Here is a 19671-nt window from a genome sequence, read left to right on the forward strand (position 1 = left end):
AAGGGGACATACTGATAACCAAAGTTTTATTAAATGTTAATTGGTTAGTTCAAAATAAGAAGTGACCAATTTTTCAACCAATAATCTATACAAGGGGTAAATTTATTTATTGTAATTAAGGGATCTTGGACAAAGTAGCTTCAGGACAAAGTAGCTTCAGGACATTTACTTAAGAAAAGTAGCTTCCTAAGAAAAATAGTCTCCAATAGTAATAAAGGTCATGGCCGCAGCGCTCGGCCCCCTGGCCTGCCTAGCCGAAGGCGCTCGGCCCTCTAGCCTATAACCTAACCTAACCTATGTTAGTTTTATGATATTTATTTAAGAAAAATATCCTCAACTGTTACTACATAGGTGGTTTAGAATTTCGTGGATTTTACAAAAAGTGGTTAGAAGATTTTTTACAATTTTTAATATTATTTTTATAATTTTTAGGTTAGGTTAGGTTATTGGCTAGGGGGCTGAGCGCCCGCAGCTAGGCAGGCCATGGAGCCGAGCGCTGCGGCCATGACCTTTATTAACAGTGGAGGCTACTTTCCTTAGGAGGCTACTTTGTCCTGAAGCTACTTTGTCCGAAGCTACTTTGTCCGAAGCTACTTTGTCCAAGATCCTAATTAAGAATGTATATTAATTTATCATCAATTACCTTATGAATAAAAAACTGTATTTTTGTGAAGATTCTCCTTAGCAATAAATTTTTTTACTGTTTTTACAGATAGACGTATGATGAAGAATTATGATTCCTCTCAACATTTAGAGAAAAATCCTTGTTAGATAATCTACAACTTTAATTAAGAAATTAAATTTTACAGAAACTCTAACTAAAATAGCTCTTAGAATATATATTAAATAAGTTTGAAAATCTAACCATAATTCATATTAAGAGGTTTCGTGAGGATTATGGATATACCAATAAAATGTTGTTACAATTGTTTTTCTTCTATTTATGATTGTTTCTTTATAACAAACTAGAGGCTGCGCACCTATCAATTAGGGGTTCTGTACAAAAGGGATTTGAAAAAAGCCTAAAACCTTCCCTGGACCTATATTAGCTTCCTTAAAATTGAGAACTCTTTACTTATTGAGATCTTAAGCATAAGACAAATTAACCTTACATAGCTTTGTATCTCATAATGTTTTCATCCTTGTCTAAGCAAGCAACCACCTGCTAAAATCCCTTAAAAAGCCTTTTTCAATACCTTACAATTTTTTTATTCTCCATAAAATTTTATAATCCAGTAACAATTTTTAATTACTAGACCTATTAAAATTTTATGGTAATTTATCAAGAACGGGATGACTTAAATCAGAAAGGACAAACTAACATAAACGCGTTTAGATTGTCAGAATTTAATTTGCAAGTCCAATCAAAGTTGTAGATATATTTGATGCAAAATTGTGCAAGTACAGGATGCAGTAAAAGGATATACTTTCACTTTTTGGATTTGATTATAGAGGTGCCTCGATTATTACATTGAACCTTATTGTTCAAGGAATCATTAGTCAAAAATCAGATCATAAAAAATTTTGTTGTCAAAAAGTCTCAGCATGTTTTAATGGGCGTACGGACTTTCTAGTAAAGAAATCATCATGCAAATATTAAAATTAATTACAACAGAACTAAATTAACGAAAAGAGCCAACCGTTACGGACTGAAGTAAGGACCAAAACTAATTATAGAAAAGCTTCGCTTTCAACAATAATTTTCATTATCAGTAAATCCTTCTATTTATGGCACCAAAAGAAACCTAATTTTCTTTAAGTAAAAATCCATACATGTTAGATTTAATTATTAAATCAGTAAAACAAATTTGTAAAAGCAAAATATTTCAAAAAATTTCTTTTTCCAATAGCATAAATGACCAACAGACTTGTAAAGTATCTTCGCTCCTAATACTATAATAAAAAAATCATACTTGCAACATTTAAAAGTTTATTATCAATTATTATACAAGGGGTATGCATAATTTATTTACAATTCATATAAAAAATAACATTTAATAAAACATGACAATAATATTTGACAATTAAAATAATATAATAAATTCACAGCCAATAAAAAAATAATTTATTTTATTTTCAATAAAATAAACTGAGATCAGTAATGCAAAGCTGATTTTGAAAAAAATTTAGTTGTGATTAATTTTGGGGACATATTAATCAAACCATTTTTTCAACAGTTTCCATAAAAATATGTTAACAGCCACGGTGATCATGTTAGCGGGGATCAAACTTCCCGCCGACGAACGGGATGATGGTTGTTCTACAACTTTTCTGGAGTATTCGGGGATGGTGGTGGTAAATTTGGTGGCTATTGTGTTTAAATCTTTGCCAAGATTTTTCCATTGGTCTGAGGTTGATGGAATGGTCTTATGATAATCAACCTGGTCATAGATTGTTGGCGGCGGGATGGCGGTAACTTTGTGTGATCTGGCGGTATACACAGTTTGGCGGCTGTAGGTTGGCGGTGTTGTGGCGGTAACTGATAATCTACTTTGACATGATGTCATGGATAAACAATCGTTATCATCAGACAAGTCATCATTGTTGTTTTTCGGCGGAGGCGGGGTTACATGGCACTGTTTCTTGTGGGGTACACGCCTGACGGCGGCACTCGAGTTGCTGAACGAGCAGACGCGGCCGCGTTTGCGCCGCTGCACTGGTTTTAGCTCAACCGGGAAGTCGGCAGCGGAAATGTCGCAATCACTGTCAGAATTTGAGTCATCCGCCTCATTTCCGTCCTTACGGCGGATTATTTGGCTGGCGATTTCATCAGAAGTTGGCGGCGGCGGGAATGTAAACACAGTGCTCGGCGGCTGGCCGTTGCTACTAACAGCAGATGGAGTATTTGGGGGTGGCGGGCATGCAGCGGCGGCTGCAATTTCTGACTGCGGCAGTGAATCAAACAACATTTGCACCGCGTCTCTGACTACAATATTAATAAGCTCTTGATGAATATGGCGGCGGCGGCTTTTCCCGCCGCTATTGGCCGTCTCCGAGTTGGGAATCGGCACAGCACTGTATAACAGAAGCGCTAGACATGAAGATTTCCGACCCATGTTTTTTGCGGATTTTTCAAAAATAATTTTGCGGATTTATTTCTTCAAAACTTGGAAATTTTTTTTTGTAGAGAACTATGGCGGTGTTCTACTAGCTCCAAGAGGTAAGGAAGTACATGGACGTGTGTGTATCCACTCGCGGCAACAGGTGAAATTAAACTAAATAATAAGAAAAAACTTTGAGTAAACTAATAGCGAGTGCGTGTGTGTGTGTGTACATAGTGCGTCCGTGATCCTTATTTGCTCACTTTTCATTATTTCCCCTTTGCTATGGCGACAGCTATACACAACCCCCCAATCAAAGTAATCTTATTTTCCGTGTAGAAAGTATCCTTCCCTCCCCGCTACTAACCTCTCCCCTACCCCTCACCCATTTATCACCTTCTCTATTATGACGAGTGTCCTAATAATCTTGCCTCTAATTATTTTACCCCCCCCCCCACAACTACTTTATTGGGGTGTGTTTAGTTCGTGCTCCCCATAATAATTGTGGACTATTGATGAGAGAAGGCCTATTGCCACCAAATCTAAAGTCTAAATGATAACAACGTCCAAACAATGTATCTAATTATGCCCTAGTAAGCCTGAACAAAAAACCTAATTATTTCATTTGCTAAATTTTTATTTAATCTAATTTCTAATAATTGACTGCTTATCTAAAGTAAATACATTAATTCTAAGTAAGGGATTACACATTTTTGAAAGTGCATTCTCAATATGTGGCCTTAAACACTATGTATACACTTAAAATATTTATTGGTTGGTAAAAACTAGAAGTGTCCAAACTATTCCACCAGTAATTTAATCTACAAAAGGGGTAAGTAATCCCTGATTATTTCTTCTTTCATTGCATTTGTAACATGCTATACTACAAAAAGCTACAGAAACATATCTTTTTTTATGATTAAAGTTATCTTTATATAATGTTTGATGTAATTATATTATAATATGTTTGATTTAATGCTATGGGGGTAAAGTTATCAGTATTACATGAATAAAAATGGTTCATTATAAAATTCTGTACAAATTGTGCATTTATAAAACTTTTTCTTTTTGCTGTTTTAATGTTGCACCAATGTAAAGTCTAAATGATAAGTGAGTGGACTTACTGATGCGTAATTTACTCATTTACCTATCAACCTACATCTCTCTCACTCTCTCTCTCCATCTCTCTCAGCAGGAGGCAAAAGATTGTCATTTAGAGGGAGGCGAGTGAGAGAGAGAGAGAGAGAGAGAGAGAGAGATAGATATCAAGAAAATGAGAAACACAAACAAGGAGGTAAGCTTACAAGAAAGTGGAAAAGGAAAAATCAAGAAATGAGGGCAATTTAAATACGCATGGGGGCACTTAACACTTTTCTATATTTTCGGTTCGTCTGTCCTTTCTTTTAACGTATAACAAAAGGCTAACATTTCAAGGCATTGTTATAATCATCCTATTTGAAACTTTGCATGAATAATCAGTTAGCAATTAGGTATAATCTAGAAAGCGTAGCAACTTCATAAATGGTTATTATTATCGAGCTGTGAGTAGTTGAAGACAGGGGGGAGGCGGTCGACATTGGGCTCTTTATTACACTAGTCCCCCAAGTTTTTTGACAACATCTTCTCAATAACTTTGTGAACTTCTAATAAATTTTGATTGGTTTGTTCATTAAGTAGAGTGTCAGACCATTTAAAGTGGCAATTTTGTGTAACATCATTGGGGATGTATATACATTTATCGGCCATTGTCTTATGCCTTCAAATCTTTTGTACCCAAATTGCATTAAATAAAATCTTAAAACTTTAATAGTCTACAACTTTACATGGCGATTCCTGTTACAATCAAACTTGCTGCTACTTGAAATTGAATTAGTTTGTAGCATAGCTGCGCTACTTATGGCCATATTTGTCCTTGTTTTTGAGACAATTTGACGCAATAATGATATTTGTTGTGTATCATTTGACACGAGTTTAAACATTAATTTTGTACTTAATTATATTATTTAAACTCTTAATGTTGCGTCAGCAAATATAGATAGATAGACAAGGATGACAATATACCTAAACCCAAAGCTCAATAAATAAGACAACAAGTCAAAAACAGAAAATACCTAACTGCTCTATGTATGTATCATTATTTAAAGTATCAGATGAAAATAAAGATTTTGTCAAATTGGATTGGTAATATTTGCTTAAAAATCTTAATCCTTCCCTGCAATTTCAAATTTATTCAATATGAGAATTATTATTAAATATTGCTAAAAATAAAAACAATTTTATAAATTATATCAAATTTAAACTTTGAGAATTGTTTTGAAACTTATTGAGAGTGAAGAAAATTATTAAAGATAAGTAAAATAAATGCATATTTAATTCGGCAATATTCATCGCATTGTATAATTGACAGCTTTCTGTGGATATTAAATGAAGGCCCGGGCTAAGAAAACATTTCTGTAATGCAATGCTACACATGATTTTTCAGTATGGCTACGAAAAGGTTCAAACAAAGTTGATTTCTGTAACATTTAGGTACAATATAGGAAGCGTAGTATCTCTATAAAATTAGCAATTTGATTATTCACTTTTTTAACCATTTTTTTACGAAATAATGAAAACATTTTTTGATTTGTTTTTCTGTCATTTAGCTTTGCTTTTATTGATGTTGTCATTCTTGTTTTAGAGAACTTTTTAATATTAAGGTTGTAAAAATTATAGATTTTTGTTCTGTTTCACATTGTAAAAACTATTTTTATGATTTTATATCATAACATCATTTTTATTGATATTAATGATATACTAGTGACTTCAGCCCTAGCCTTTAGATATTATACTCCAAAGGGGGTGGAGCAGGGGGGGGGGGGGTGACCTCAACACATACAAATTTGTAATTGGGGGATTGGGGAATTATTTTTAAGAAAATGAAAATAGCTAAAAATTTTCGCATGACCGTTGGTTCAGCGTTTTGTAGATCTTAAGCTTCGTGAATATAATGTGAGGGTAGGACTACAAACTAATCCTTTGCTTTTTCCATGAAAAGTACATTTATTTAGAACAAACTAAAATGCAAATAAATTTATAATTGATGGTACCAGCAAAATTATTATGTTTCAAGTATTTTTTCTAATTGTATTAGTAGTAAAATTATTGGATTATATCCAATTTCTTATTCCAAGAGAAGGATATCTTACTTGAAGAAAAACTTTTCTGTTAGACAATTTAAACAAAGTAGTATCATTAAAGTTTCTCTATTAATGACAATTACGTTATATTAGTCTTCTTATTTAGTGCACCATGCATGGTAATTCCTGTAATAATTAGGTACTAAATAGAAAGTGAAGCATTTTAATCATACAATATTGAATTTTTTTTGCTATTAAGCTTCGCTTTTATGGATGTTGTCATCCATGTTTTATATTGCTTTACCCCTTTTATACGCACTAGGGATTATAAACATCTATTTATTTTAACAATCAATGACATAAAAAACTACTCAAAAAAAGCATTTAGACATGAAAATGTATGATTTGTATCTAAAAAAGTTACAAGTCTAATAATTCTTAATGTCTGATCTTTTGCTTCGAATACAATTGCAGAAGACGGACAAATGGACATCTATTTGAGATTTAAGAATAGTTATTTATCGCAGCGTTTTATATACAGCTTTCCGCGGATATTAAATGAAAAAATTAAGGTTAAAACCAGTTTTGTTTGCCATAAGGGACAGAAGGCCTAAGCTATCAATATTAATTTTATGTTTTTTTTCTATTTTGATATAAGTGGAAATTTGTCTGTAATACGATGCTATACAAGATTTTTCTGTATTGCTAAGAACCGGTTCTAATCGAGCAGATATTTATTAGTTTTGAAGCCATTCTGGAAATACAATTTTGTCAACTGAATGCTTTTTTCCCCCTCAAAATTGGTGGGAAATTTTTGTATTTTTTATGATGATTTATTCTTCATATCAAAAGTTATATATTTTTCAATAAAGTTAAATTATTCTGTACATTTATAAGTATAATATTACATATTGTGAATTCTAAAGTCAATTTAAAACATACTGATTATTTCACTTTTTGACAAAATGTTTTGTATGATATAGTTATCCTATTCATCTAATTTTTATATTACAACAGTTATTGTTCGTTTATCCTTCCGTCTGATTGTAGAGCTTCGCTATTATGGATGTTGTCATCTATATTATTTTGCAATTGTTCATACCATTCGTGTTTTGGTAGGTTTTGTGTTTTTCACACTTTTGAAAAGCAAATTGTCAAACTTTGTATTATGGCACAAAACAAATAATGTAGAAAAATTGCATATGGGTCGCTTTTGCCCCCTTCCCCACGATCTTTATGGATTTAACGAATGATTTAAAAAGAACACTCTTTTAATTTTGAAACCATGACCTAAAATATTTAAAGGGCTTTTCGAGGATATATAATATATATATAGGGTTAGGGTTAAGAAAATGTTAATGATTGCCCCGCAGGGTTAGGAAATAGGTCCCGCAAGGTTAGAGCAAGGTAGGAGCTAGAAATAGGATTAAAGCTACTGTGAAAATACACTACTTTGTTTTCTTTCCATGATACAAGTATTTAAATAGATTTCTATATAACCTTCTAACCATTAATTTTACGATGGCGTATGCCATTAAGAAGCTAAGCTAAGCCAATTAATATATTTACTTTTATACTTGTAAAATATATTCAATTTCCTTATTAAATCAAGAACTATAAAAATTTAAAGTTTTGCATGTAAATCATCCCTGCCCTTGGAGCATAAAAAATTCTAACCTTCATAATTATATATAAAATCATTAAAATATAAAAATAATCTGGCTGTTGCTTAAATATTTATTGAAGATAACCAAAAAATTAAATAAATTGATCATACTTGAAAGGTTTTCATAAACAAAGACATACTAGATGAAAGTCTTTCTTTTTTACATTTAAATATTTATTCCAATACGAAATAATATACAAACATAGTTAAAACATAATAATAATAAAAAGTTAAAAATAAGACATAAATCGATCCACATAGAACGAATAAAAGAAACAATGTGTATGTTAGGCTTAGTTTGATATGAAATTAATAAAATCATATATTATATTGTTATTCAAGCCAGCATTATGAAGGAGTTTACAAGTAAATTGAGATAAAAGAATAGAGTGTGCATAGAAATTGTTGTCATCCCACTTAATGAAATCGTCCTCTATGCTTATTTTTAAAGATCTATCTTTTGCAACTAAAATTAAATGGGATAATTGTAGATAGAAATCGTTTGAAAATCCTTCATAAAACATATTGTATAAGTAAAAGTTTTCTTTTAAAAAGATGAATTCTGGCTTACTATCATTTAGAACATAATCTAGAAATAATGCAAGTTTATGTATAAAATAGGTAGGAAACACACAGAAATAGAGGGCATGTTCTGTTGAACTTATTATATTACATTTTGAACATAAATTTGAATCAGTTAATTTAAATTTATATAGTTTATTTTTACTATTTAATGTTCTGTTCATTTGTTCAAGGATAAAATTTTTATAATATAAAATAATTGGCATGCTAAATATTTTTTTTAACGACATAGAAAGCAAAGATTTCACTCAGGGTGGTTTGAACTTTCTAAAACCTGACACCCAAGCATTTTCAATATGGTTAAATAGTTTTATGAATTGTCTAAGATTTTCTTCCCAACATAATGATACTACCATTAGCTTAATCTTAGAACATAAACATCTAAACATTCAAGCAATGTTACCTACATTTAGTTATAAAACAATAATTGAGCATCAAAATTTCTTTAAGAGTCTTTATCCATGTGCAGGTGGTAATTATTTTCATAAGCTAAGTGAGTTTTTTTATGATTTAGAACATGAACCATCCACGTTTTTCCAATCCCCCATTATTTCATCCAATTTTGCTAATATTTCAACACCTTTTAATAAACACGATGAAAATATATTACTTAAAACTAAGAAGCTAACCATTGCTTCCATATTTGAAACAAGAAAAATTGATGAAAAAGTATTGTTTTTGCCATGCATAAAATCTGATCTATCGAATATAATTAGAGATGTTTCTTTAATAAATAAATTGAGTAAACTAGTAGAGTCAACAAAAACAGCTTTTCCTAGAGATTGTGTGTTTAGCATGAAGAGAGCAAAGCAACTTTTGATTCCAATTGGAACAGTTTTTTTTAAAGAACAAATCTGTATTTTCTCTCCATTTTAAACTAATTCATAGATGAAAGTCTTTCTTAAAAGTCAACATACTTTGCTTACTGGAAATTCTATGAAAACTTCAGAAAGTTTGATACATTGAACTTTAAAGTTTATGTAAAGTAACAGAAACTGAACAATAAAAAGTTTTGAGGTTCATTAAACTGTTTTTAGAGCACTTTTGAAAAGGATACCAAATATACATAATACTCTGATATCTGTAGAATCTTAGTGCAGAGTTAAAAAAGAATAATAAACCACATACATTTTTATTAGGATTTTAAATTTAAAAAAAGAAAAGACACATAAATATTTATCCAAATGAACCCAATGAATAAAGAAAATTAAAATTCTAATAATAATTGTTGTGGGTTTTCATTCTTATTGCTAACTCTGCAGTATGATTCTAATAGTGCCAGAGTAGATTTTTTATACCTGTTTCAAAAATGTGTCAAAAACAGTTTAATGAATAGATGCATTAAATTGGATTGGAATTGTTAAAGCTGATTAAGATGGTAGCTGGCAGTCCTAATAAAGGTTCCATCTTCTTGTCCTGTCTGGTACAAGGAGCATTTACCAGCAGGAACATCAGGAATCTGATCTTCTGAAACAGATTGCAGTAATAAATCTTCAAAAATAGTTATTCTTGTATTACAGTCTGCTTTCTGCAGGTATGAAAAGTGCAATTATAAGATTAAAACCAGTTTATTTAGCCCCCAGATGCCAAAGGCATGTATCAAACATTTCAAAGTAAGAAAAATAAATATAATACGATGCTAGACATAATTTTTTTGTATAGATGAGAACCGTTTCTAATCCACTGAATAATAATCTGTGTCAAATAATTACAAGAAAATTATTTCTATGTGTGTTGTTTAGCTTGAGGAGTCTTTTTGTCAGATCAATTAAACTATAGCATTGATAGTATTAAACTACTTGCTGTAATATTCATTATAGTTCATGTAACTTTCCCATAATTGTGTAAGAAGGGAGATAATTGGTTAGTCTGGATACATAATAGTCACTTACATAATATTAGTGCAACCCTAACCCTTCTGTGGAAAGCGTCATTCATCACGGTAACTTTATTTGGGACACGGGCAATAGTTGGCAAGGGTGAGGTAATAGAATTAAAGTAGCTTCCATGAACAATGGGTCAAGTACTTGTACTTGAGCGTAAAGCTTGATCTGGTACTGGTGGCTAGTATACAAGAATTCCTCATCCTAATTCTAAGGTCCAAACACTAAGAAACTATAGGTACTCTCACACACAAACACACACAGAAACTTGTATTATCCTGGTAGTTTTAAAACTTACTTCTATAATATGTGTCTGAGTTGATTGACCAGGTCATAACACCTCCAAGTTGCTCTATAAGTAAAGTTACAATCAAGATTAAATATTCCCTTAACCTTCCCTCACAACCCTAAATCAAAGCCTTTTATTATCCTCTCTAATCTGACCGATGGGCAATACAAGTTGGCAAATAACTAAAACCTAGCACCACTACAATTGGTAAATCTTGAAAACTAAAAACAAATTAGGTTAGAGATTACTAATTTGTACCTACTGTACGTCAAATCTTTTGCCTTTCAACATAAACAACAATTTCAAGATTTAAAATAGTCTGGTAATATTAAATACAGAAATATCTTACCTGATTTAAAGATTTGTCTAATAAGAAGAATAAATCATCTAAAACACACATCTTACCTGATTTTACCCTCTCAACTCCTTCAACCAAATCATGAGTATCACAAGGTTCATGAACATTATCTGGATATCTTCCTTGAATATAACCCCATACTATCTAAATTTTTGCAATCAGGTTATTTTTTACCATTGCATGATTTTATATTGATTGGTATTTATTTTAATTTTTCTGTACCTTATTTCTGGGAATACCCATCTTATCCAATTTTTCCAAATAGTTATCGGAAATAAATTCCACCATAATATAATCTAAAAAAAATATACTCTTATTTGCTTTATTAAGAATATTCATGCATTTTCATTATATCAGATTAGTAGGTAGATAAAAAAGATTACTAATTATTATAACATTAACCTTACCTATATTTTCAAATGTTGCCATGGTAACTTCATTAAGATAAGAATCCATAAGAGTACCAGGATAGGTCATGGAAATTATTTTGTTGGGCATCAAATGTCTCAGAGAATTGATGAGGTATATAGGATTTTCTGGATGATCACATCCAGCACAATAGACGTTCTAAATAAACAGTCAAGTCAAAATATATATCTATAATACAAAGTAGAACGATGTCTGTCTGTTTGTTTGTCTGTGTGTCTGTTTGTTTGTTTGTAGCAAAGGATCTCGCTAACCGCTGAACCGATCGGGTTCTCCTTTACAGGGTAGCTTCTCATAGGTCCAGAGAAGGTTTATACAATTTTCTTGGGGGGTGTCAGAGTTGATTGACACCCCAATCCCCAAAAAAAATAAAAAAAAAAATTTTAGATTTATTTTTAAAAATCTAAATTACAAAAAATTGGTTTGATCAAACCTCTTGGGGCAAAGCCCCTAGAGTCTAGGGGCGAAGCCGATAGTATTATTTAAATTAAAAGGCGGTTGGAAATTATAAATTATAACTAGTTTGGTCATTCCAGATTAAACTTAGTAACTGGTTTACCAATAAGATAATAATTTAGAGTTATTACCAACCCAAATACTTACAAATGTGAACTCAACTCCATCAAGATTGAAATCGTTTACAAGGTTCTTAATTCTTACTACCAGTGACTCTAGTTCTTCTTGGTTAAGTCTGTCTCCAGGATTATAGGCATTAGTCCCACCATAAGCAATTTTAACAAATCCACCAGCATCATGGATGGCCTTAAAAATATTTGTTGAAACGGAAGGTCTTTTATGGCAAGAGTTTGTACGCCACAATGTCAGCATACCAGGATCAATTGGCAATGAGGTGTTCTTCTGAATGACGAGACATGAAAGATTTGTCATTAAAACTTGAACATATTTGGTTACAATTGGAGCAAAGCTACTCTGCTCAAAGTATAATGAGCCCAGGTTGTGAAACAGGTAGTTTTGCTACAATTTGGCTGATTTAACAAGAAAATTTAATGGTTTATTTGACTTGGTGCTAAAATGATTGCTAAGATAAGTTGTTGTTGTTTTAAAATTTATTTCAATGAAACAAATTAAACACATTTAATATTTGGTATAATTATCATGTTATGATAATACAATATTGTAAATTATAATATCTAACTAATGCGAAATAAGTGGACATTATTTTTACTGAGCATCAAATAATCAATAAATTTATCAATTAAGTTACTATTAATTCCAGTGTTATTGAGAATTTTAGAAGCAAATTGAGCAAAAAACATTGTCTGAGCAAAACAATTAAAATCGCTGAATTTCAATATTTGTTCATCCTTGCTTATTTTTAATGATCTGTCTTTTGCTATAAGTGTTAAAATACTAATTTGAATATATTCATCATTTTGATATACAGGAAAATGTATATTGAACAGATAAAAGTTTTCTTTCAAAAAAAAAAAATCTGGTTTACCATCATTATAGTAATTATCAAGAAATAATGCGAGACAATGCGTAAAATAACTAGGGAAGTAGCATTCCATAATTGAATGATCAGTGTCTGCTTTTACGTTACATTTCAAGCAAAGATTATTATCCAATAATTTCATTTCATACAATTTGCTTCTACTTATAAGAGTACGGTTAAACTGTTCAAACAGAAAACTTTTATAGTATAAAACAATAGGAAGCGACAGAATTTTATTAAAGCTATTTTTGAAAACCTCAAATTCTGGATTGTATTTTTTATCCATTTTTCTAGTTTTAAATGAAGGGGGGACAAATTGATCTTACAATAATTCTTTGTTTGTTTTTTTAAAATGAAAGGTATATATTCTGGGAGAGTTTTCAAAAAGCTTTATGATAGGCTTCAAAACAAACTTTTGTTTTGATTCAGTTAAACAGAGGATTGCTAAGATAAGTAAGAAAGTAGCAAGTCTATGTATAATTGTTGTTCTTCATAGTTTTGATGATTTCGTAGCTTTGTTTTTATGGATGTCAACACTGTTGCTTTTTAAAAATAAATCATAAAAATATTGTGATACTGATAAGTAAACACAATAGTAACTTGATTAGAATGTTAAGGATTGATAAAGTATTTTTACCTGAATTGATCTGTGAAATGCATCATGATTTTCATTATCATGCATAAAATACAATCCTATAGAGTAAAAAATAAGTCAAACTTCAAAAATTATGTTTATATCAAAATAATCAATTGAAAGGAGAATATATTTTCTAGTATTCATTCAAAACTGAATAATAATATCCAGTGGATTAGAACTAGTTCTCATCAATATGAAAAAACAATGTCTGCATTGTGTTATATCCAGATTTATACAATGTACAATCATAAGGTTAAACCAGCTTTTTAAGCCCATGCCTTTGGCACCTCATGGATAAAAAAAACTGGTTTTAATCTTATAATTTTATATCAGCAGAAAACTGTTAATAATACTATGCAAGAAATAACTATTAAATACCTGGAGTAACACAATCTGGATTTAGATAACACTTGGTAATGTCAAAAGAAGTAGCATCAGCATCTGCAAAGGCAAGGTTAACCACATTAAATCCTCCAACTGATCCTAAAAAAGAATTTTAAAACATGTTTAGTTTTAATTAGTGTCAGTTCATCAGGTGAAAATCTGATTTTCTCAGCTGTTATTGAAAATAGATAGCTTATTTTAAAAAATATTCTGGTATAAAATTTAGCTGGTCTGTCAGTAATGCTACAAAACATAAATATTAAAATATATAAGTAGAGATTATGTGATTTTAAATATATTCTCGTTTCAAATATCTCCTCTTTATATCACCTTGTCTCTGTATTCCCATACAAGATTTCTTTGTTTTTTCTTGGGGTGATTTCTCTTGGAAAGGTGGTGGTACCCTCCCCCAAAATAAACCTTGCTTGGACCTATGAGAAGCTACCCGGCCCTGTAAATGAGAATTATAAGTGTTCAGCTGTTTTGAAGTTCATTTTGTACAAACATACACACATGCACACAGACAAACAGATAGAAAGACAGACATCCTGTTACTTTATTATAAGGATTTACTGACCTATGGGTACTACAGGCAAAGCTGAGAGATTAGAACCATAGTTGGAGTGAGTCATATCCCATGACTCCCAAAAAGTTTCAACATGTTGCCTTGAAATCCTGAAATAGGCAATTTATTGTGTGGCAAAGCTTTACTATAATTATAGTTTCTACATGTTAGAATTGTCCTATAGATTTTAAAATTAGCATGATAATTCTTACAACAGATATGGACGATTTAGAAAGCCTAGCAACACTATAATCCACACCATAACGAACCTAGTAATAGTGTCTAACTTTTTATCTTTGTGACGTAACAAAAATCGAAGGATGAGAGGGGAGGTGGGAAAGGAAACCCCTAAAAAAGAGATGGATTTTTGTTACGTCACAAAGATAAAAAGTTAGACACTATTACTAGGTTCCACCATAACGCAACTTCGCAACAAATAGACTTACATTTCCACTTACAAATTAGTGTTCTGCTTATTAAGTTCTGACACTCCACAAGAGTTATTGTTTGTTTGTCCAAACTTCTGATTTTAGAGCTTTGCTTTTATGGATGTTGTTAACCTATTTTTACTGTTAAAAGTGTTTGGAGACTAATAATAGATATAAATTAAATCAAATAATGATAAATAATTAGGTAAATCAAACTAATATAAGTCCACAAGGTTATATACTGATAATTTTTTCTTAAAATATTTGAAAGTCTATTCTTTGGGGTATTTGCTATATATCAATAAAAATTTATAAACTATATCTAGAACCTGATAAATTGTATTTTTGGATTTAATTATGCAGGCAATGAGAGTTATATCAGAATAATTTAATCACTTTTTGTTTCAAACGCTTAATGTTTGGAGAACTCTAGCTCACCCATAGACGTGTATTTCCTATATAGATCTGATATGGATCTTGAAGCAATGTAGCAGCCCTTTTGCCAATGTTAAAATTGGAAGTATCTGTAACTTTGTATTTTAATTTGTTGCAAAAATAGGTATTAACTATTAAATGAATTAAAATAGTTTTAAAATGAATGTAACCTTGTGACAGGATCAACAAGTGCTGAACAGGACAGAACCCAGCCAGCCAAGCTGACTAATAGTAGCAACTTCATTATTGCTAGCAGTGCTGAGATTGTATAGACTACAAATAAACATGTTAAACCCTTCACTATTTATATCAAGTCTTATCTTCTAGTACGTAGACCAGGGATCTAAAGGGATAAGACAATGGCCGATAAATTAAATTACATCCCAAATGATACAACACAAAATTATCCATTTTATTGTTAACAATTAGTTGTGAAACGCTTGGATACTCAAATTAATTAACCTTCAAATCAAAATACAATAAAAATCCCAAAAGTAGCTAAGTCAAGGAATAAGAAAACGTTATTATAAAACTTTGGGGACTAGTGTAATAAACAGTTCATTGTCCCCTCTCTTTCTCTAACGTCGACAAACATTGAAAATTGATTAAATAATTTACATCAGAATTTTGAGATTAAAGCATATTGTGACGTCTATGAAGAAGTAAACAATTATGAAATTAACAAAAGTTTTTTTTGATCAAGGAGAGAAAACGAAGTAACGGGATTCATCGTATTTTTATAGTAGCTATTAATAGGTTACTTTAGGTTAGGTTAGGTTAGATAAATGTTAATGATTGTCCCGCAGGGTTAGAAAATTGGCTCCGCATGGTTAGAGCCCCCCCACATGGTCTAGAAATAGGAGAAAAGCTAATGTGAAAATACGACGAAACCCGCTACTTCGTTTTCTTTCCATGATCCGTTTTTTCTCTATCTGAGAAGAATGTGCTTTTCTTGAATACTTTTATGGCCCAACATTAAAAATTTTGGTGCTTTACACTAAAATAAATATAAATCTGTTTCTTTGTATGATGCATTTAAATACTTTATTGCACTAATCAATTAAAATTATGGTCAATGTTAATATGCATAAAAAATGTGTTATAGTTAAAAAGTTCACTAAATGAGCACATATTAATGTAATGATCCACTGTTTGGTGGACATTCTGGGAAAAAAGCTGACCGTACTTCCAGATATGTACTTGTATAGCATTGTATTACAGACATTTTTCCGCGAATAAAAATATGAAAATCATAGAATCAATACAAGTTTTATTAGCCCGTGCCTTTGGATAATTTAATTCTTAAAATTTTAATATCCACGGAAAGCTGTCTTTAATACGTGATAAAAAAAACTATTTATTACCTATTTTAGATCTATCCTTAAAAAACATTTAAAATGTGGTCATAATATATGTGCTACTTACAACTTTGATTGCACGTCATTTAAAATCAAGTCTCTACGTAACATACTCTTGACATTAAAGTAGTAGACGTCTTTAGTTATGACGTAATTTTAGTCGCATCATGAACTTTTACTTCTTTCTCATTTTATCAGATGAAAGCTTAAATATCAGGAATCTAAAAGGATAAAACATATTGATGTACATCCAAAATGATGATACACAAAATTACCCCTTCTGTAGACTACAGTAGTGGTTGAAATGTGTAGTTACTCAACTAACTCAACATACAAATCAAATTTTAAAAAGTCTCCAAAGTTTTTAAGCCAACGTATAAGAAAATGTTATTGAAAAAACTTTGGAGACTATATTGACAAACAGCCAAATATCCCCTCTCTGCTTAAATATACATTTCACTTTAAAATGCCATTTATCTCGTGATGGTTAAGCAGTAAACTAAAATCTTATTACAATGTAAAACTTACTACTTTAGGACAATCAAATAAAAAAGGTGATACGATACGAAATTTGTTTTGTTCATGAGATTCGGGATTAATATAGATGAAAACGAACACTTTTAGAGTGTCAGAGCTGAATAAGGAAAAAATAAATGTATAAGTCTAAACAAAACTGTAATTAAATTTGTGAATGAACTGCTTAAATACAAGAGATTTTTTAAGGGCATACTAGTATTTTTAGGACTTGATTATAGAGATGCTTTGCTTATAACGATTATAGAGTTGCTCTGTAATCTAAATCGTACCTTACTTTTTCAGGATTCACCATGCCAAGTTTAAAAGTGCCTAAATTAACAAAACGATCTTAATTATAGAAAAGTTTCGCATTTAGAAATGTTAATATATAAAGCTTTAAAGATTATTACAGTCCCTGCATGTCTTGTTTCCCGAGGAATTACTTCCTTAAGAATCAAATTAATAGGACAATTATACTTTGTTGATAGGGTAGGGATCTGAAGGTAAAGACAATGGACGATAATAAATTTAATTACATTCGTATTTGTAATAAAAACAAAATTACCTCTTCTGCAGATTAAAATTATTGGTTGAAAATTTTTGTACACAATTTAATAAAAGTACTTTGAGTTATCGAGCCAACGATTAAGATAACGTGGTTACAAAACTTTGGGTACCAGTGTAATTTATCTCTTTTCATAAATTAAAGGAAAAAAAGATAATATGTTTTTTTTTGTTGCTTTTTTTCCATTTTTTTCTAGGTATTTTGTGTCACCCCCACCTGTGATCAAATTTGTCTGGTTGTCTTGACCATTTACTACCCGAGTAAACCTTCTAATCGTCAATTGTTGCCAACTATTTAAACAAGGATTATAATATCCATCTATGCTGATCTCAAAATAACAAAACATAAATTAAACGATTTTCAGCGGATACGAAAATAAGGGTTTGATGGCTGTTTAGATTTATAGACAGAAAAATTCTTTTAGAAAAGTGACAATTGTCTGTCTGTCTGTGTGAACCGCTTAACTGATATGGTTCTCCTTCTCATAGGTCCAGTAAAGAATTATAAATATTTTGAAAAAATCCCCCCCCCCAAAATTTTTTTTTGTTTTATCATATTTTGTTTATATCAGCATGTAACTATTGGTAGAAAAAAGAGTGGATTGTAGAAAACTGACACACTTTTAGAGATGCTACACATCTTAAAAAAAAAACTTTCATGAGAGTGAGAACATTTTTATTTTAAAATCAGATAAATTAACTTTTACTATTATAGGTAGCAGTTACAATCCCTTCTACTCTTTAATCAGAACATTTTAATCGGAATACCTTTTCCAGTATGGCTTCGAAACCGATTAATATCCACTGGATTAGAACCGGTTCTCAGCCTTACTGTAAAGTCATGTATTGCATTATAAATAATTTTCCACGAAAACTAAAATAAAAAATCATAAAATTGATACCACTGGTTTTAATCTTATAACATTTTAATTTTAATATCCGCGGAAAGCTGTCTATAATACAATGCTATTAAAAACTTGTTTCAGTCCTTCTATTAATAAAAGATCAAGGCTGTTTTAATTTTGGTTTAGACCTCACTTTTACAAAACCCAAGGACATCTATTAAAATTACATTAAAGAGAAAATCAACTTTACCTTTCCTTTATTTGGGGGAAAAAGGGCATGTTAAGTTTACTATTTTGATCTGTACTTTAAAATTGCTTTAACATATTATAATTATATTAAATACAAGAAATCTTGACTCTAAATTTTGACATGAACCCTTCTATTGAATTAGTTATATGTAGTTATATGATCTCCAGCACAATTAGGCTTTAAAAGTAAAACTTTTCTATTATTGCATTATTGCTTCAATTAAGATTGTTTAAATCTTCTTTTCGGGAAGATCTAACCCTGCAGGGATTTCCTAACCATAACCTAACCTGATTACCAGAAGTAAGAATGGCTTCGAAACCGATTAATATCCGCTGGATTAAAATCGGTTTTCAGCCCTGCTGAAACATGCATAAAATCTATCAGAAACAATTTTCAACGAAAATTAATTTAAAATCGTAAAATTATTTCCACTTTTGTTAGACCGGGACTAACAAAACTGGCTTTAATCTTATAATTTTCATTATATATCCGCGGAGAGCTGTCTATAATACGATGTGATGAATGACTATTCTTAACTTACTTATCCCTTCATCCCATGTTTTTTTCTAAAGACCCAAAAATATATATAATAACTTCCTGTGGTCAATATGACTTTTGGCTATTTAAAGGTGCTTTAAAAACCAGGGATTTAAAGGGATAAGACAATAGCCGATACATTGATGTATATCCCTAATGATGATACACAAAATTACCCCTTCTGTAGATTGGTCAGAACGTTTTGACACTGAACTTAATGAAAAAACCAGTCAAAATTCAATAAAAGTTGTTAGGTCATCGAATATAAAAAACGTTAGTAGAAAAAAATTGGGGACTAGTGCAATAAACAGTCCAATGTCCCCATCCCTGAT

At 30.8% G+C, this 19671-nt stretch overlaps 1 protein-coding gene across 1 annotated transcript; it reads right to left on the reverse strand.

The window, feature by feature from the left end:
* Positions 1–9258: 9258 nt before the first annotated feature.
* LOC145328121 (uncharacterized) lies at positions 9259–15569 on the reverse strand. Its single transcript, XM_080171697.1, has 10 exons — positions 15440–15569; positions 14419–14516; positions 13836–13940; positions 13458–13513; positions 11968–12126; positions 11346–11505; positions 11161–11234; positions 10986–11082; positions 10590–10643; positions 9259–9875 (listed from the first exon to the last, which is right to left on the reverse strand). Exons 1-10 carry the CDS (start codon positions 15511–15513, stop codon positions 9769–9771), a joined length of 984 nt encoding a protein of 327 aa, XP_080027823.1. The 5' UTR covers positions 15514–15569; the 3' UTR covers positions 9259–9768.
* Between the last annotated feature and the right edge of the window lie 4102 nt (positions 15570–19671).

The sequence above is a fragment of the Acartia tonsa genome, chromosome 9 (genome assembly GCF_053477335.1).
Source record: "Acartia tonsa isolate MP-2025a chromosome 9, ASM5347733v1, whole genome shotgun sequence".
NCBI lineage: Eukaryota > Metazoa > Arthropoda > Copepoda > Calanoida > Acartiidae > Acartia > Acartia tonsa.